Source organism: Phalacrocorax aristotelis, chromosome 23 (assembly GCF_949628215.1).
Source record: "Phalacrocorax aristotelis chromosome 23, bGulAri2.1, whole genome shotgun sequence".
In the NCBI taxonomy this organism is placed as follows: domain Eukaryota; kingdom Metazoa; phylum Chordata; class Aves; order Suliformes; family Phalacrocoracidae; genus Phalacrocorax; species Phalacrocorax aristotelis.
In genome coordinates, this window is record NC_134298.1 from 6,861,327 (window position 1) to 6,881,873 (window position 20,547).

The 20,547-nt window shown below is 42.4% G+C and overlaps 1 protein-coding gene across 5 annotated transcripts; it reads right to left on the minus strand.

The window, feature by feature from the left end:
- Positions 1-443: 443 nt before the first annotated feature.
- Positions 444-19,763, minus strand: SMARCE1 (SWI/SNF related BAF chromatin remodeling complex subunit E1). Of its 5 annotated transcripts, XM_075117091.1 has the most exons (12): positions 17,593-17,628; positions 17,230-17,319; positions 16,694-16,744; positions 16,167-16,210; positions 12,960-13,064; positions 10,555-10,635; positions 9,300-9,431; positions 7,556-7,727; positions 4,741-4,913; positions 3,661-3,762; positions 2,907-3,117; positions 444-2,096 (listed from the first exon to the last, which is right to left on the minus strand). In XM_075117091.1, exons 3-12 carry the CDS (start codon positions 16,698-16,700, stop codon positions 1,885-1,887), a joined length of 1,239 nt encoding a protein of 412 aa, XP_074973192.1. In that variant the 5' UTR covers positions 16,701-16,744; positions 17,230-17,319; positions 17,593-17,628; the 3' UTR covers positions 444-1,884. The 5 variants fall into 5 exon arrangements, with proteins under 5 accessions (XP_074973192.1, XP_074973193.1, XP_074973190.1 ...); XM_075117092.1 differs by lacking the exons at positions 17,230-17,319; positions 17,593-17,628 and adding an exon at positions 18,159-19,763; XM_075117089.1 differs by lacking the exons at positions 17,230-17,319; positions 17,593-17,628 and adding an exon at positions 17,698-17,827.
- Between the last annotated feature and the right edge of the window lie 784 nt (positions 19,764-20,547).

Sequence of the window (20,547 nt, forward strand, 5' to 3'; positions counted from 1 at the left end):
TATTTTGCAAGTATGATACTTTCTGTAAATTCATACCTCTTGGCCCTTTAGGTGGGAAATTTTGCTTGGGTTAAAGTAACAAGAAAACAATTTCTGGTAATTTGGAGGGAGGTGGTTAGAAGTTTACAGGCAAAGAGATTGCAACTTCACCAATACTTGTATTATTTCCTCTACAAATTCTCCCGTTCGTTGGCTTCTGAAGTCAACAGCCATCACCAGGGATCACTCTAGGCATAACCAGGCATTCAAGCAAAAGCCAGGACCGACTCAGGAATTTTTACTTTGGTTGTCCAAGTGCTTTGGCAGCACAACTCCTTGTATGTAGCGTATTTCAGTAATGAATTCCATGGTTTTATTCTCCTCTGGCTTAAGATGGAGAACAGGCTTTGAAAGCCCTAAATCAAATACAGGCACTACCTTCAGAGACAAGAACCAGACAACTGTAAGTTTAAAAAAACCCCAAACGTTGGATTTTATTATTTTTAGACCATTTAAAAAAAAGACCAAAAGGATTTAAAAAAACATTGTGATCTGATATACCCACTATTCTGTAAAAACATACTAGTTTATTGAAGCATGTGCATCATGTGTTCTCTTGTATTTGTAAAGTTGCGGAACGGCTTGTATCAGTCATTGTGATTAACTGTGTTTTTCCTTCAGTAGGGCTTCTGCTTACATAGGGCAAAATATGGCATTTTCAGTACATTTGTAGAGCTCCCAAAGGTTTTAAAAGCTCATGGCAAGAAAATCCTATTTTTTACCATTTGTGGCCTGTTAGCAACTGCCTGCTCAGAGAACACGCCTGTTTGAAGGCTCTCCCACCTTCTTTGCCATATATGTGGCTGAGGTCATATCAGGATATCTTAGTAGCAAAGCGAAGGCTGTGGTTGAAAAGAACCCTGCATCACAGAAAAAACCCTCAAAGATACGTCCTTTACTTCACAAAGACTATACGCAGTCCCTTGGGAACGGATCTCCTGAAATGCTGCATGCAGAACATGAGCAAGTTCAGTTTCCACGGCTACCCTATAAAAGACAAGAAAGATTACACAAAAAACCCCCAAGACCACGTTGTCTTTCAGCCTTACATAGGAGCACCACCCCCGAGCACTGAAATATTTCATTAAAAGCAAAGAACTGGGCAGCTGCCGTACACATCCTTGCTGGCAAGAACTAAGAGAGCGGCAGTAACACACGCCAGGCTGCCACGGGGCATTTTGGCTTTGTTAGATCAAGGAAGTGCTCTAGGTTATACCCCGTACTGGTGTCATTTGCTTAATACTGATGACAACTTTAAGACACCTCCGTAACATTCTAACCTCTCTATAAAGCGAGCGCTATTAACCGTGCTGCCTCCTCAGCCTCCATGACCCCAGCATTAGCGTCCTGGCTGCAAACGTGACGTCACACTAACCCGACGCGGTGGGGCGAGTCAGTCCCTCGGCGAAGCCAGGTCAGGAGGGCTGCAGCAGGGAGGTGATGCACATCTGCGTCTCACTTCAGTCGCAGATGAACAAGAAGGGCCTTGGAGAAACACTGCATTTTCATTGTGGTCATCTAACTAGAAGAAAGGGAGAAGGCCTGATTTCTGATATAAAACCCAAACCCAACGCTTCCTTTCTAGAGAAGAAATCCCAAGCAACAGCGTCTCTCCACACTGTACAGCTGCATTTAGACACGAGGTTTCCTTTTCTGTCTGTTGTACTGTATCCTTTGCCGCTAAAGGCCCCTTTAAGTCGCTATGCTGATCATCTGACAGGTTACTAAAACCCAGTATCCTCTGGAGAGAAGCGATACAGGCAAGGAAGATACAAAAGCCGCGTAGCACATTTTGAAATCAAAACAGAACTTCATTAAAAAGAGACACATGAAATGAGTCAATATTTATTCTTTCTTCTCGCTATCCTCAGTGATAGGGTCTGCGGGAGGCTCTTCGACTGTTGCGCTATTGCTCTCTGAACCAGTGTTGCTATCACTGGTTCCCTCCTCTGCAGTGCTATCGACCCCTTCTTGGCCACTCTCCTTATCATCCGGGGTAGATGTTCCTTCTTCACCATTCTGCTGGTTTTCTGTGCTCTCTTCTGGGTGAGGCTCTTCTGTAAGAAGAGATTTCTCAGCGTCATTTACATGGCCATACATTACTTAGGTCATGCAGTCAGAATTCAGGAAGGAACAGAATCTGCAATAAATGGAGCATTCCACAGCAGTTATTTCTGTCACTTTGAATGTGCAGCAACGGGCACGGCTCTGAGAGACCTCTCAGTGCTTAGGACATACATGGTCCTGCCGCGCGGCGTCCTGGAAGTCTCCGGCAGCTGCCTGACTCAGCAGTCTAGCCACAAGAAAGCAACGTGGCTGGTTAAACCAGAAGCACTAGAATTCAAACTCCTCGGTCCCCTTTCCCTTAGGCTCATGCTGTTACAGCAAGGACTCACTGAGGTATTGGCCACTGATACTCTTAAATACAGTCACATTCTTAATGTCACTGGCCAGAATACAAAAAAGCCTGCAAATCAGCCTGCAAGAGCAGCACAGAAAGATGTGCCCTTTTATCATCCTTGCTAGACGTTGACACTGGGACAAGGAAACCCTCTCAGTTGCTCCTAGCTAACCGACGTCTAGAAGCACTTTTTCCCCCCTCGGGTACATCACACACAAAGCACTGCAGATGGCTTTGCGGTACTGTAGCCTCTCCCCTTTCTACAAGGGGCAATTTAATGAGAAGAAAGCAAACACCTGCGTTCACCAAGATGAAGTTAACTATTCTGAATGTTGTTCTTGTGAAGCCTTTCTTCCTACTAAGAGCAACAATAGAGGGCACGCCTCCTGACTAAGCTGAGCCTCTCCACAGATACTTCAATGCTGATCCTTCAAGGATTCTGATGCTGTTCTTCAAATGCAGTTACCTGTCTCCATTGGAGCACTCTCCTCTTCCTTCTTCTCCTCTATCTTGCTAGCTGCCTGTTCTTCCTCAGCTGCTATGTTATTCTGACTGCGTTCGGCTTGCTCCGCTGCTTCTTTTTCCCTTTCCTCCTGCCTCTTGCGAGCCTGTTCCTCAGCTTGAGCAATTTCAGCTGCGATTTTCTCCATGTCCACTTCCACCTTCAAACTGCATAACTAGCAATTAAAAAAAAAGGAAAGGTCTTTTACTACCCGTGACACTGAAAAATAAAACATCAGTAAAACCCAGTTATGAGTTCCATGTTTCTACATGCAGCGTAATTCTCTTGATTTGACTAAGTTTATACTAAAAGCTTCAGTAACTAGGGAGGGAGATACAAGCTTATCAACAAAAAAAAGGGGAGGGATAAATAAACAACCTAAACCTTGTTATTAGAACGTGGCCAAGGACAGCACAGTAAGCTCTCCGTAGTGGCTTTAGCACCTTCCTTGAGCTGCTCTCCAGTGAACTCAGCCAGTCAAGCCTGAAGGCACTTTTGAACTGTACTGGCTGCGCGTCACCACTAAAGGTCACTGAAGGAGCATGAAATAACACCAACACTGCGTGCTTTCTAACACCCACGCACCAGGACACTGCCGTCCTCGGTTGTGTAATTACACATAAATGAATGCAGAACGAAGCAGAAGCGGGTAGAGCCCTTGTACAAACGGGTAACTAGCAGATTCCTCAGAGTAAGCGGAGAAGAGTGAAAGTTGTACCCTTTTAAGCTCGTTGTTAAAGGATTCTGTGCTTTCCAAAAACTTCCTCTTCTTTTCCTGGTGACGCTCTTCAATTTGCAGAAGCTCAGCTTCTAATTTACGCTGCAAAGGAAGTGGTAAGAACCTTACTATGCAGTCATCTGAAGAGCAGGACAAAGTTCACAGCTACGTACAATATTTAGACCAGTATTTTACAATACACCCATAGAGTACATAAACACCCTTATGCCTGCCTTGGCCTAATACGCAGCAGCTAAGGAGTTCGTATGGAGAGGTATGAACAATAAATACATCTATGCAGTAACTGAGGGTTGGCTAGGCATATTGTAAGTGACAACCAGTATGTACTTGAGGTCAATCTTCCAGCACAAAATCTACACATTTTCTTTCATATTAGACACCCCACAGGTTATACAGACACACACCACACCAATTATATTATCTAATGCAGAAAGACCTTTTGAGGGAAAGAAGGGATACCCTTCTGGTAAACAAAGCAACAAATCTCTCCCTCATTCTGGTGTCTCGGTTTTCTTCACTTATGTGCACACTGACTATACCGACAGGGTTCTTCTGGTAACAAGCTTGTTTGGAAAACACAGGCATGCGCCCAGTCTAAGCTAGGTGAAGCGTGCAAGTGCGACCTCACCGGATTTTGTTGTGTGCGTCTGTCAATGAAAAATGTCACGATAGGGACACTTACTGTAAAAAAGCATCACTACAAACAAGATGATGAGTCATAAGCTATCTGAAAGTCACAACTCTGCCTGCACCTATTAAACAGAAGACTCACACTACATACAGAAGGGTTATGTATAATCATGAAGAGCTATGGAATTCATATTTAAGACATCCTAAAGAACAAAACACAGCTTAACATGACTCTCAGTAATAACAGAACAGCAGCAAAGGTGGAGTCTCACATCTTGCGACTCCCAAGAAAACCCAGAGATCAGCTATTCGAGCATACAGAACATTGACACCCAGCAAGAACGGTCGCGTAATGATCAAATGATCTGAGACCTGGAGTACAGCCCAACACCATTACGTTTTAGCTGCCTTCATATAATTTGTCTTTACCTGATGAACCATTAAAGATTGAACCTGGCGTTTAAGAACTTGCATTCTAGCTGTAGTGACAACAGAGCGGACATCGGGCACCACACTTTCACTCAGTATCTCACTGATGAGGCGATGGTTTCTTTGGAAACGAGCTGTGGCTGTGTGCTTCATAGAAAATCCATCGTCGTAATCTGAAACAAGAGTTTTACGTACAACTGCTTTAATTCCATAAAATGATTTTTTTCCAGCCCAATGACAAAAGTCCAGCTTTTTTCCAAGTCTGATGACACTACCCACATTACCACTCATTAAAAACAAAATAAAAGCCCTAACACCACTTGCTGTCACGTCACAAGGTTCATACTAACAAATATAGAGCACCAGAAAAAAAATATATCACAAGAAAATATCAAGAAAATATCACAAGAAAATATCACAAGAAAAAAGACAGTATGAGGACAGAACACCATTTACCCCGGCCCAGCTGTAACAGCTATGACTTTACATGCATTTCCTGTGTGTCTGAAATTTGGAGCTTACTGTGTTGCTTTCCATGTTTCCAGAGTAAGAGGGACTATTAACAAACAAACAAAAAACCCCCAAAACCAAACCCAAAACCCCATTCCTGATTAATCATGTTACCAGAACAATATCCAGTGCAAAATACCGACAGGAGAGTGACTCCTATAGAAATTAAGTTTGTAGCACAGATCAAAAAGACTTATTTTTTGAAACACTGAGGAAAGAGAGCACGAAGCAGTGAGACAGGTTTACTCATCACTGAAAATTCACAGTAACGTGATAAGAAAATTTGCTTATTTTTTTTTTTAGTAAATGCAGTTCTCTAAAGAACAGTTACTGAAAAAAATATTTGCTTCAGGACAAAAAGTACACAAGCACATAGGTCAAATGCTGGTCGCCTTATAAGCTTTATGCACAGAAAAGAAATTAAAGGAATCCCAACAGGAACTAAACTGCCTTGTCTGACACGTACCTAAAGGATTAAGTAAAAAGATCTAAGAATATTTCAGGTCAAGGATTTTTTTCTTCTCTGATCAAATCAAAAGAGCTTCCAGTCTATGGCAAGATACTGAACTTTGGCAATCTTAATCTAGTTACAGAATTTAACATGAACTACAGCATTACAGATTGGGCTAGGTACTCATTTTAAGAGTAAAATTCAGTTTGATGCTACAAAACAGAATAAACCAAACGTGTTTTCCTGTATCTGGCAGCACTCAAAAGCTTCAGCCCATAGAAGACAGAAGTTTTTCTATGCTGTGGCTTTCTATATTTCTTCAAGGAAATCAAGGAAAGCATTATGCCCTTCAACATAATAAAGATCCAACCACAGTCTGCAGTTTTGGTATCAAGAACCTAGCCACAATCAGACTCAAAAAAATTCAAGTCAAACTAATTAGAAGCTAAAGCACAGTAATTAAACAGCATTAAGTACTGGGGAGGAAACAACCTTAGAAGACAATTCTGTGACTATAACTCATATTTAGTTGAGTATTAAAATTTTAAGAAGCAAGTATGAATTATCTTCCAGAATAATATAATTTAGAAAAGTCCAGAAGCTGAATTTATTTTACATCAAGCTTTCCTAATGGAGATTCCTCTCCAAGTATTCGCAGAAATCTTAATGAGAATCCTAACGTGTCATGCCAGAAAATAGCACCAAAGAGGACAGCCAGTTTAATGGAAGTTTCTATCCGCTTTATTTCAAAGCGTTATGTTCCATTTCTCACTGAGGTGTCTGATTAAATGAAGAGAAGCAGTGGGAAGACCATAGATTTGCAGGAGACAAAGTACTAAGCAAATTGGTGTCCTTAAAGTTGTGCCTTTGTCCTCCTAATAAGACTCCTTCATGCTAAAAGTTCTTGATCCCAGCAACACGCAGGATCAGACAGAAGCAACACCTCTGCCACAGAAACTAACTCGCTCTTTTGCCCCAGCTGCAAACAGAAGCACCTCAAGGCCCAGCGCGGCTGGTTCTGGCCGAGTTCGCTCGGCCTGGGTAGCACGGAACCGAATGTGAAGTCCCAAGATGCCAGCTACTGGAACACTAAACATATTTACATAAATTTTGCAGTTCCTTCACACTGGGGAAAGAGCTGTTTGTCATGAGCTTTATCTCAAGGGTGTGCTTTTACAAGGGGGAAGGAAAAAAAAAAAGGGTGTAACTGACTGAGTACATTTTTCACCCTCAGGTTTCAACAAGTATCTGGTCATGAATTTCAAAGCAGACGTTAGGTGTATGAGCCTGAGTTTTCCCACTGGGTGGGGTGTATTTCCTCGCAGTCAAATAAACTTTCAGAATTTTCTCATCGACTGTCAATAGCAAGGGTAACTTATTTTCTAACCAACCTCAAATGACAGTTGTTGAACATATTCAAAGTTCAGGTGCTCTTCATCACACCAGAATTATGTGCTTCTGGTAATAAGGCACAGAATTCTGGTCAAGTGGGATTAAATCAGGCATCTAAGCCTTTTATAAGGCACATTAAAGACACTGCAGAGCTTTAAGCAAACTTATTTGTTTTGAACTGTAAGCATTACTTCACACATAATTAAGGGTTGGAACAACTTTTGCCACTGGCTTGCCACCTTAGCTTTTGGAAGCAAGACGAAGTCAGCTGTTAGCTGTATGAAACAAAACGTGATAATGAAGATCAGTATTAGAGGTACCAAAATAGAAAGGAAGTCATGTTAAGCATTGTGGAAGTTGCGCGCTGGTAGTTTTCCCATATGTGGTGTCCGTTTCTCTCTGCTGTCAGTGCTGTAACAAGACTGTCTCACTGGAGGGGCACACAAATCCCTTTCAGCTTACCATCTGGATCTTCTGCTGGCTGTATGCTCATGTAAGGTTCACCTTTCTCCATGCGTGACTGCCTCTGTCGGCTTTCTTCTTCTAACGCAGCCTCGGCACGACTTTTTGCGTTGATGTAGGCAAGGTATGCAGGAGAGTTATGGTAGGCCTTCATGGACTCATTGTACTCTATCTGAAATGTGACCAATATTGTTTGATTGCACCATTGGACGATGTCAGACTTGACATAACTGCACTCTGTGTAACTCAAAGTGTAGTTATACAGACAAAGCTATTTCGAATCATCTGGCTGATGCACAAATGACCATATTCTTTCAGGCTTTCTTTTTACAAACCAGAACTTCTTCCATAGTCATTCATGCTTTGAGAACACTGGCTGGGCTTTTAGGTACATTTCAGTGTAATACCTGAGACATCTTACCATAGCTTTGTTTTTTGAGACTTAAAAATCGAACACCTCAGAACAAAGCATTTATGATCAGACGAACTCTGATAAGACAAAAAAAGTTAACCTAAAATATTCTCAATAATTCTCTGGAGGTCTAACTAGATCTTTGATTTTGATTTCTTCTCTTTCCTTATTCCAGTATGTCATGAACCACTTTTCAATATAACTTGGGATTTCTCTGTTCGTTGATCCATCCCTGCACTGGGATGATACAGAATGCTGCAGCCAGACTACTGTCTCCTCCTGGTAGCAGGACTGCATCACTATTTTCACCTTCTTTGAAGTACTTTTCCCTTTGAATTGCTTTCTTTAGACCTGACAAATTTTAAAAGTGAGATTAGATTTTGTACAGTGATTTGAGATATTTCCAATGAAAAATGAGATCGAATCCACAATATTGTTAAAAGTACCTAAATGTCTTGTTTTCTTTATGATTAGGACTGGAATCCTTCTACCTAGGCACTGTAAAAATATAAACAAGTTGGCCCCTGCCCCAAGGAGCTTACAATCTAAACATCATTACCAAGTTAAAAAATAGAATTCCTTGATTTTTTTTTTCCACTAAGAGCATCCGGCTTTGAAGTACTTCTCTATTGACTTGGAAGAAAAACAGCTTAGATTTGACCAGGTTACACAGAGCCTCAGATGCCTACTGGGTTTAAGCACAACACAGCAGCTGGACAATTTTAATTTTCCCTTTTTACCTTAAGATCACAATAACAGTCTTGTCAAGGTCCTCAACACTTACCAACCTAGACACAAGAGGCAGCTGTCATCTTTTGTCACGAAGATCAACAAAACCAAAATAAAACCACAGGAACACCCTAAAAGTGGTAGCATTTTTCTATTAAGAAACAAAACACTATGCCATAGCGTGGAGTTACACCAGATCACACCACGAAAACCAAACCCTACGTGACTGGAAGTCTTTTATGAACACGTTCATGACCATAGCAGTAGTTGCAGAGCACCAGTTTTGAAAGAGGATTTTGGTGTTGAGACAATCTTTTCAATACTGATGTTGTACAATCAAATCCATTCATTAAACAGTTAAAATCGACACTCAATTATAAATACTTCATTTTGAATTAGGTCTAAAAACTGACCAGTCACAGTTGACGTACAGTTATTTAAAAAAAAATCTAAAAGACGTGTCAGGACATACTTCCATTAAGTTACATACAGGGGTCTCGTGAACGCCTCATACACCACTGCATGGGTAAGATGAATTTTTCTTCTCAGACCAGTTCCTAGAAGAATCAGCTGTAATAAACATCCCAGATTTCTTCCATTTACCTTTTCAGCTTCATATTCATTCAAATACTCTTGCTTCTCTTCATCAGTGAGATCTCGCCACATTCCTCCAATAATCTTGCCAATTTCCCATAACTTCAAATCAGGATTGGACGCCTTCACTTGGTCCCAGACCTTAACAGAAACAGCTGGAGCTTTACTAATGATATCTAAATACTTCCAAATTAAACATTTTATATTGTCATCTCAGAGTTCTTTCTGGAATCACCATGAAAAACAGGATTAAGTTAGGAATGAGTCTGGCTAAACTATCTCGATTATTTTCTGGGGCAGGAAGTCAGCAGGAAGCCATCTACTGAAACAGGCAATTGCTGAAATGGCTTTGGTTTCATGAGAATATTGCCTTTAACCCTCTTAATTCTCTTCTTAAATGCACATCGCTGCATCTCTGGGAAAAAAAAAAATGCTACTGAGTAAACACATCCAGCGGTAGATTACGATAAAGAGCACTGAGCTTTTCAGATCAGAATGTAACATTTCAAAATATTTTTCAGTCTTGCTGATCAATTTGAGTTCCAACAAGTTCTGACTCCACCAAAAAAGTTTCTAACTTTATAGGGAAGAAAAAAAAACAAAGGAGAGAGCTGCCAGTGTTATTTCTTGCTGCGCCACTTGACTTTTTTTTTGTTGATGGTTTTTTGCCTAAGACAGACATGCTGGTAAAGATACTTTACCAGAAGTGGAAGAATTTCCTTCTGGCTCACCCGCTTCAGACAGGCTGACATGCCCTCCCCATGCCCCATCAGATTTCAGACTCCACAAGAGTCTCTCTCCTACTTTCTGTCAAACAGTTCATAGAATAGCGAAGCAAACGTTGCCACAGGCTAGGTTGGTGAAGGAGAACATGCAAAGTCCACTCATTGCTACTCTTCAGTCCAGCTACAGCACTGTACCAAGCCCAGTATACCGCAAGGAATACTTCCTTTATATAAAAAAGTTCTGTCAGTAAGTCACAGGCACTTCTGAATGTGGCAGGGTGGATCCTTGTCAGCAGAGACAGTGGTAGCAATTATCATTTTAGGGAAAACTTTCCCCCCAGAAATTGGAAACTGTATGGACAGACTACTGCTGCCTTTATTCTGAAGGGCAATGCATCTGTACTTTACAATTCCCTTAAAAGAATGTGCAGGCTGTTAGAAGTAAAAGTTTAGAAGCTGAAACTAAGATAATAGCAATTAATTGTTAGCACATACGAACACTAACTTTTATTATTACTTGTTCGACACTGTATACCCACCTTCCGGCTGTACCTCATGTAGGGCATCAGGGGCTTGTCTGGGGGTTTGGGGGGCTTTGGAATGGTAATACCAGAGGAAGCCTATAAAAGAACCGAATAAATCCATTTGTTAATGCGATTGCCGGACAGTTTCCATATACACTAGTTTTGGAAAACACTCATTCTTGGGCAGTTAACACAAGCAAACTAGACCCCCCCCTACAGCCTCCCCACCAAGAGAAACAAGCAACACCAGCGAAAAAGTCACCCAAACTGCAAACAGGTGTTAACTACAGCTGGTCCTCACAGTAATATTTTTCCAATTTTAAGTTTGTCCTTTTATCTGTAAGTTTACAGAGTAGTAACTAGATAAATCTTCAGAAGGGCTCCATATTCTTGAAACTGACACACAGAGCCGAGAAATCTACATGGAAACACCAACCCCAGCAGGCTGCTTTTCTCACTTCTGATGAGCAATTTATTGTACATGTTTTAACAAATTTACTGTGGCTACTGTACAGGTAAAAAAAAAAGGTAAGTTTAAGATCATGAAGTCATTTTCAAATCATTTTAGCAATCTGTCTGCAAAATGTGTCAGTGGGAATCGGGAGCCAATTAAACTACTCATTGTGAAAACAACCCTGTGCAACTGATCTGTCGAAGGGCACATTATTTGTGTCCCAGCTGTACTCAAGTGTCCAATTAGCCTGTAACATCCTTCTGAGCTCTTATCTGCCTTTAGGTTTGCACACTGTCAAGCACGTTGCTCGCCCTGAACGAGAAGCCACTGAGCACTAACTGCTGCTGACGGACAGCTGCTGCACCCCTCTGGTCCCCTCAATCCACAAAACGCCTGCCAGGGGTTTCTCCTACAGCAGTGCAGTCAGGTTACAGCCCCGGCCAACCGCCAGTTCTGAAAGCCCCCGCTCTTCAAGCGCTTACACATGCGAGGGGTTCTACTATAAAGAGTGGGAGCGTTGTCATAAAATCATAAAGTGGTTTCAAGATTTTTCAGGACTACAGCAATAGATAAGCAAATACTTGGGTCTGGCTGAGGCGGCTCGCGTGCAGTATTCAGCTTTCAAATTTTTCCTCTTGATAGTTTGTTTTGCTGACTTTATGGAGCTCTATGAAACAGTGCATACAGAACTGTGTATCGATATAAATAATGTACATGAGGTATATGCATTACCAAAATGTATACATATATACACATACAGATGGATTTGAGAAACATCAACGGAAATTGTTTAATGCTTTTAAATTAACAGGAATTTAAAGACACCATACATATATTGATATATGCATGGCAGAGAAGGCTGTATATGCTTATGACATACAGAAACAATGAAAGTTCTCAGACAAAACCTAACTTATTCTTGTAGAAGGAAAAAGTATATATTCAGACAGTACGTTCAGTCAAGTCCCAGCTTGTACAGGAAGGGTCTTTTCTGGAAATGTGTTAACAAACCAGATGAACTTCATACATGAAGTTTGAACGAAGGTTTATGTAAGGGAGGCATAAAGAGAGTTCACTTCATTAAAAGCACCATGTATTTGTTCATTGAGAAATCATTTTCTCACGCTCCAAACTGATCAGATATTTTGAGATAGAAGTTTTACACAAAAAACCTTATAACGTTGTGAGAATTACAAAAACTTAAAAAAAAAAATCAAGGCTTTACTCCATTTCTGTTGTGTTAGCTGTGAAAATGTTACACTTCCACAGCCTATTTTTGTTCCCTAACTGCATCCAATGCTCAGGACTTTATCTGTATTCAAAAGAAGCTGTCCCCTCTCTCATCACTTGACTCCATCTTACTGTGTTTACGCCACGAAAAATGAATGTAACATCCACTTCCCACACACTGACAGAGTACACGAGGTCTGAAAGGGTTCTGTTATTATCATCACACTTGCGTTGAAAAAATAATTTCTGAACTTGGGACTTTGCAGTTCTTACCAGACTAAGACTGGAAAGAAAAATAAAAGCTTGCATCTCTTGTGTGGCTCAACAGTATGATGCAACTACTATCAACGATCTCCAGTTTGCAAAATGTTCTTCCCTATTTTTGTGCCAACAAACCTCAATAAAACGAGCGGTTCCCTCCCTCCAAGAATTTGTGCCCACACTACAGAACGTTTCCCTGAGCATGCAGTGGTCACTGAAGACCACACAGTCTGCCTTTTTGGAGTTCTGCATCATATGCGATTACCACATTTTTTTCTCTGAGAAGTAGTCCATTTTCCTGCAAAAGGTTTCAGAGCGAAAGGGAAGGGGTAGGGACGGGGAATAAGAATCAGAAGTAATTTTTTTGTTTTTATAAAGAAGTGGCAGCAGCCAAGATTCAGAAGAACCTAACTCTAAAGCCATTTCTGGTCAATTCCTGTTGTTTGCCGGATGATGTAATAGTTGATTCTCCTACCGTGACCCGGCTGTTGGTGCCCGGGTTCCCTCCCAGCCTGTAGTTGTTGTAGGCCAGATGGCTGTATGGATTGTATCCCACAAACCCTGGTGTGCTGGGCATTTGCTGATGGAAACAAATGAGACAAAAACACGAATGAGAAATGAGCTCAAACGAGGAAAACACAGAAATGAAAATGAACTGCAATATGGCATGCAAAAGCAACCAGAATTTAAACAAGCAAATGAGGTGTAGCAGTTGGTATCTTCTCAACAGACACAACTTACTCCAGTATAAACCTATTAAGGAAAGAGGATTTTTAAACAAATGTGTCACTACAAATTTCTGTCTGAAGTTGGTGATTTTATTTCTATTAAGCATGTAACTCATTTAACCAAGTATTCTATAAATCCAGCTCATGGCTAATAAAATTTTCCAACATAAGCCACCACATAATTCAGAAAGACTCTTATATCCAAAGAATTCAGCTTACAAGGCAACACCGCACACAGTAATCAGGCAGAAATCCCCCGTATCAACATTTGCTGCACCGATGGAAATCCCTGCCTGCTCTTCTGCCTTTCCAACAAACATTATGTGGTCGATAAATAGGAGAAAGGGGGGAAAAAAAAATATCACTCAAAGCACCATCCGTGCCCCACTACCAGCATGTGAAGACTTCCCTGGTGGTTTGCAAATTGTAAATATCTTGGGGAACTGTGGTTAGAAAGCTGGGAGAGAAGACAATTCAGAGATATCCTTCTGTTATGAGGTAGGCTGCAGACTGACAGAGCTGAGGAACTGCTGCAATAACATCTACAAGTTCGAAACTACAAACCAACCTTAACATATCACGGAATCAGGACAATTTTAGAAGTTAATCAACACACCTGCATTGGTTCTTGAAAGTGGATCGATTTGTTCTCACTTCAGTAACGCAGAGAAGAATCCATTTCCTTTACAATCCCTCCTTACCTCTCATCTACATACAGGCAAGTACCAGAATGTTCACTGTATTCCCCTCCCCACACATACGTCTCTCCTGCCTCTTTCCATTATCCCCCACTTCCCAATCAAGTTTTCTTGGAAAAAAAAAAGTAGATCAACTATTTCATAGTAATTGAGATCTCATCCTGACTGCGGTGGGCCTACCATCCCATGAGGATTCACGATATCCTGCAGAGTTTCTAGACATTTAAGTGTCACCTGCACAGCATCCCACTCTTTAGTGGCACTTTGGCCCTAATAAGAAACACACATTCCCTTAGTCTTTCCAAGTGATTTGCTGACTGGACCATTCTAGATTACAGTTCTAAAAATTTCTACAGATAAGTTCCAACTCCAAGGTATGACAAATACAAACACTGAACAGAAATAACCTATAAGCTAAACTACGTTCATTTGTGAAATTTTCAACTATATGTAGACACTCCATGGTTACTTTATTTCTAAACACACAAATACAGAGTAAAATTATCCTTTAACAGTCAGCCTTCAAACATGTATTTTTATTTCCAAACTTTAACTCGGTCACAGCAGTCGAATTTACTCAATCCGCATGCCTGTGAACATGACATACATTCACTATCTTTGAGATGCCATTTTATATCATCTTCTGTATTACCGTAACAACAGGTTTTGAATATGTCGAACTACACCTCTTCAGTAAAATCAGATGGCAGCTGTAATCTCCATCTGCTTAATTCTTTATTTCTGCAAGACAGCATTTAACGTTACAAGGGAACTACCTTGCATCGCATGGAACATTTTTACTCCAGATGCAATAGTGTAGTTACGAGAACTACTGGTATTTTGTCGACTTTAGTAACTGGAACTGGCTGTGGAAGAACAAGCAACTCTTTGTCTACTTTTATGACTTGCATTAACAGAGCGCTGATTACCATCTCAAGGACTGCATAAAATACAACTCATACAGAAGATGCTTGAAAGACGGGTAATGCATGTCACTAGCTGCAGTCTTGATATTTGTTTCATGTACCCCTCTGAAGACTTCTGACTTGACTAAAGAATGTACCACATCAATGCACACCGTTTCACAACATCTGTATCCATGCTACGTCCCAAAGGAATCACACGTGCATCTGCACAGCTCTCGATGCAGGAATCCAGTTGTAAGAGTGGATGCCATCGTGTTCCTTCTAATACTGGCACAAACCTATTGAGCGTGTGCAAAATGAACACTCTGAACAAACTACGCAAATAAAGTTTTATTTGTGTAAATTTTTAAGAATATAACTTATATTTATACATTATATCATTTTCAGGCCTCTTTAGGTGTAAAGTATGGCACAGGAAATTTAGAGGATCGCATTTCAACTAACTCCCATCCTGCAGTTTTCACCCCAGATCCAGAGATCAAGGACACTCTATTGGATAACAGTTTTCAAATTTTCTTTGGTAAAAAAATTTCGCTATAGCGTCTTTGCTCATTCTTCTGTACGAAAGATCTGTATTTTCTCACGTGAATATGTTACTCCAAAAAAGCAAGCTATTTAGAAACATAAACGCTACAGAAGAGGCGCATTTGCTTTCAAATGCTTTCCTGACCACAGCGTACTGGTATTTCAGTGCCTTTTTATACATGCACGAATGCAGCTGGGCATGACTCAAAGCTGCTCTGTGTTTTGCCAAGTGTCACTCCATACATTTTACTAGAAGGTAAATATTTCTCATGCCACAGACTTGAAACTACCAGTGATTTCAAAAAATTTGGGTAACACTGCCATCATGAGTGTTTTGTTATTCTGACCCAGTGTAACAGAATTTTGCATGCTCCTGCATTCCAGCTAAGTACAACAGAAACGTGAAAAAATGCACTGTTTGCCCAGGACTTGGGCACAAGTTGAGTGGGAAGTTTTAGAATTAAATATATCACTTTGTTCTTAAATATTCCAGTGTACTATTGTGAACCACTGAGAATATAATTTTAGACCAACTGACTGCTCACACAAAATTAACTATCTGCAGGATCTAGCCTTAAAGCTTAAAGGTGAAACAACTTTATTCAGCTTCTCTTTCACAAACTGCTTAGAAAAAAAAAAAACCAGAGAGATTAATTTAAACAACGCGTATCATATTAATAATGAAATGCAACTACTTTGTATTTCCAATACAGGAAGGTGATGCAACTCCATAATTATTGCTCTGGTAAGTTATTAAAGGCTGTATTACCAGATCTGTGTTAATGAGAAAAATCACTATACTTACAGTTGCAGGAGCTGGGGTAGGAGGTGGGGCATAAGATGGCCTTTCTGTTAAGATATAAATGTAAGCAAAATTTTTTTTCTTAAAAATTGGAATGAATTCTCTAAGGCATCTGCTGTGGCAAACATTTTTAAGCCATTTACAAAAACAAGACAGAAATCCTACTCTCAAAGACTTTGCATTTTGCCACTGAAGAGCTTAAAGCAAAGAACAAACAATAAAGAAAAGAATCAAGATCACACCACTGCTATACTGCTAGCCTTTTATTTAGGTGTAAGACTGAAAGATATGAAATCCATTTATATGTACATCAATTAGAAATGCAGTGAAACAGGATTTGGGGGAAGCTGTGGTATCTGGATCTTCTACAAAAATAACATGCCAGAAATCTGCCACAGCGAGACTTAAGGCCAAGAGTTTGGCCAGAAATGACTATCCCTCATATCATTCCTTTTAACACAAGGAACCTCAGGTTCTGCTGAACCAGACCTTTAAGTCATCAAGTTAAAGTAAGAAAAATCTGAACTTACTTGACATTTTGATAGGCAAATTTTCAGCCACCTGACATTATATTTGTATTTCTGAAAGACAAAAGAATATCATGCTATTAAATCATAATATCATATTATGCCTTTGCTTCCCCAGATCTTTGAAACTTCAGTTTTCGTAATTAGAGTTACCAGAAATTTTACCAATTTAAAAATAAAGACAAAAAAAAAGGTTCTAAAAACCAAGGTGTTATCTCCTTGGAAAATGAACATACTTTCCAGGTAATCTGGCCTTAAATAGCTGTGAAATCATAAACACAGGTTTATGTCACATTCAGATTAGAAGTTTTAAGTGTATTTTTTTCCCCCTTAAAAAATACAAAGAATATCCCCCAGTATTTTAGACGGACCATTTCAGAAAACTGGTATGAACTCATGAATGACCCCATTAAAGAGGTTCTCCTTTGCACGGTGCAAAAAAAAAAAAAAAAAAGGGGCTAATCACGGAGCAGGCAGCAGCACAGGCCGTGGGGTTTACGCACGGCTAATCTTTTAGCAACAAACCCATCGGTGCGTACAGAAAACAAGCGCTGTAACAAAGGAATGGCTTTTTTCGGCCTTTCTCTTCAAGTAACTCCACCGAAGTTTCAGCAGAAGCCGGATCCCCGCTGGAAATGCCGGATTAATGACGTGCCTCGCCGGGGCCGGGCCGGGATACCGGGAACCGCAGCCAGGGCGGCCCCAGCACGGCCGCTCCCCCGCGGGGCCCCCGGCCGGGCCGATCGCACCACGGTCCCGAGACCGAGCGAGGCCGGACTACCCTCCTCCCCAGGGGTGCCCACCCCCGCGGCCACCGCAGCCCCGAGCGAGCCTCGCCGGATGGCGCGGCCCCCACCCCCGCCACGGCGGCCGCTAACGGGCCTGGGGGCCTAACCCCTCACCCGCACGGCGCGGCTGCTCCCGGGGCCCGCCCGTCCGCCCCGCAGGTGCTGGGCCTAAACCAGGCCTAAGCTAGGCCTGGCCCAGGCGCCCCCTCCCCGACTCACCCGCTCCGCCGCCGGCCGCGCTCCCTTTGTTCCCCACCAGGCCCCGGAGGCGGCGAGGACGGCGCCTGCGCGCTCTGCTCCGCACTTTCGACACGCCGCCCCAGCCCGCTGGCGCCTGGCCTGCTTTTTAAAAGGGAGGCGATTTGGCCTACCCTGCTCGCCCCGGAGCCCCCGCCCCGCCGAGGCCCTCCCCGCGCCCCTCTGGGGACGGCGGAGGCCGGAAGGTGTTTGTAGCGAATCTGCGGGACGCGGAGGGCAGAGGCGACCCGGGCGCTGCCGTGCCCGGGCTGGAGGCGCCGCCTCTCACGGTGGGGCTGTTACCGGCGCTGCCGAGGCGCTGAGCGGGCCGGGCTGTCCCCGCCGTCCCCGCCCCAGGCTTGCAGCGTCCAGCACCGGAGATTTTCCCTCGTCCCCTTCGCCCCGCGACAACGACGGGAAGGTGCGGGCGGAAAACTGCCCACCTTCACATTCCTGTCAGCACTTTCCCCGGGGAGGGTAACCCGCTTCCCGCCCCTCCGCCGAGCCGGCTCCCCGCCAGGCAGCCCCGGCCGTAGTTAGCATGCCCGCAGCGGTCGGGCCGGGGACAGCGGCAGCGAATTCTCCCGGTGGCGAATCTGCGGCGGAGAACGAGGAGGTGCTCGGGGCGGCCGTTGGCGCCTCCCGCCCGCCGCCGTTTGGCGCCTTTTTTCTCCTGAGGTAGCGCGCGGCGGCCTGAGGCGCCCCGGTCCCGCTCGGGGGGGACGACAGTGTCTGGGCCCGAATAAACCCCTGAAGGCAGGCGATAAAACCAGGCGAAGAGTGCCGGGGGGCCCTTTGTCCGTGTGAAGCCCAAAGCGCCGTGCGGACAGGGTGGTCTGGGAATGGCGTCTCTGCGAAGGGAGGATGAAGATGAGCGGGACGAGGCCGTTGCTCAGGCCGTGCTTCCCGGGCCGTGAGGAAGGCCAGGGAGGTGTGCGTGTGTGTCCATGAAAGGGCGCAGAAGAAGGCCTCGAAGAAGCGGGTCAGCCTGCAGAGTGGCGTGAAGGAAGGCTGGTCATGGGTTACAGGAAAGACCCTAGGTTATAAATCTGTGTGGGTTGTAATTAGAACTAAATCAGACTGACCAACTCGCACACTCTGTCACAGAAGATTATGACTTAACAAAGTACACTGAGAGCAGTGGAATTGTCTAGAATGGTTTCTTGCAGAAATACATGAAGGTGTCGCACGTGGATGTAAAAAGCTTGCAAATACAAGCCATGGTGCGCCATGTGGCTCTGAGTATGAGGAAGAATTTCAGACCTCAGCATTCAGTGTGGAGGTCTTTTATACAGTGAAAGTTGTTGAAGTGACTGAATTAAAAATGAAAATGTAAAGTTTGGCATTGAATTGCTGTCATATGGCTAATACGATGAATTTCTAGACATCCATAAAAGAAGATTTTGGTGGATCTGGTGGATGTGGCAGCTGAAGGAAAGCTAAACAGTGAATGTTAATAACAAGATAATGGAAATATCTTTGATTTTTTTTTGAACGGAAAACAGTAGATGGTACCTACCTAACACAAAAGGATGGTAGAAGTGGAAAAGAAGAAAAACTAACTGAATATGATACCGGGTTGCTGCAAGGTAGACCGAATTTTCCTTGGTGCCGACAGTTTGTGTAGCTCAGTTTACTTTTGTTCTTAAATACACACATTTTTATGAACAAGTAAAAGAGACAAGAACTCTGCCCTCATCCGGCCACCGTGAGCTGCCTGTGGCTACAATGGAAATTTGTTGACACACAGCAAAATAATGTTACTTTGATTTGATAATTAAAAGAATGTAAGAATTGAAAATATTCCTCAGTCAGCCAGCGGAACGGGCCTCTCTCTTGTCTACAGTTTCACCTGGGCAGAACATTTGTAAAGAAAAGGTGAGAAAATACCTGTTAAGAGGTGAAAAATAACCTGGTTTCCCCCCTGGTTTTGACTGCTTCATGCATTCATCTCTAGTTTATTAATAAACATGGGTTTGTTGATAGCATTAAAATGCAAGTAATGTTGATAACATTAAAATAAATTCTAAATCTGAGCAGCTTATTGAAATATTTATTATGGTGTTCAAGTACATTTACTGATACTCACTTTCCATGCTAATACTTCTGAGCCATTATATGTGTTTTCAAAGCCAGCCACGTATCCCTGACTTCGTTTTATGGGTGGGTTTTTTTCCTTTGCTGTTTGCCCAATTTCTGTGTAGTGAAAGGTTTTGCCCATGTACACTTTTTAATAGACTGTATGACATAAGTAGTTTTACTGATTTAATAGGATTGTTTATACTGCATCGTACTAACCGGGGGCTCTGAATAGTTGGCTCTTACTCAACTGTTTTAATTAGCAACAGTTTCATAAGCTTTGTAATGAGGACATATATTCACTGGAAAGTAGGTTGAGACAATGAAACTCCATTTTATGGCAGACATTTGCAGGTGTTTGGTGGCAGTCGCTCAGCTGGTCTGAATTTAATTAGCAGCACAGAAGTGAAGAGTTCTTTGCCATTTTATAGGGCTTCAGTGTTACATTTTTTAATTCAGCTTTAAAGTGACCTAAAATCAAGGTGAGATGTTACTGTAAATGCTTCTTTTTCCTATTTTCCTGTCTCCATGTGGAGTTCACACTGACACTAGGAGAGTTCGAGTTTTGAGTAGTTTATGAACGAAAGAGTAAGTGCTTTACATTTGGAGAGATGGAATTTCTGAATAATGCAAAATATATATATATGTACTGCCAGGGGAGAAAACATAGTTAAAGCCAGGATGCACACTTGAGCCAGGTCTAGAGTAGCAGCAGTTCTTAATGCAGCTACTGAAGTCAGTGTCAGGAAGTCT

What these genes read in the sequence shown, in the direction of transcription:
- SMARCE1 (XM_075117088.1), bottom strand. An exon ending in TGACCAGAAATGGCTTTAGA is followed by an intron (nt 10,636 to 12,896) that starts GTTAGGTTCTTC and finishes GTTCTTTTATAG; the next exon opens with GCTTCCTCTGGTATTACCAT. An exon ending in AATCTTTAATGGTTCATCAG is followed by an intron (nt 3,763 to 4,740) that starts GTAAAGACAAAT and finishes CTTCCTTTGCAG; the next exon opens with CGTAAATTAGAAGCTGAGCT.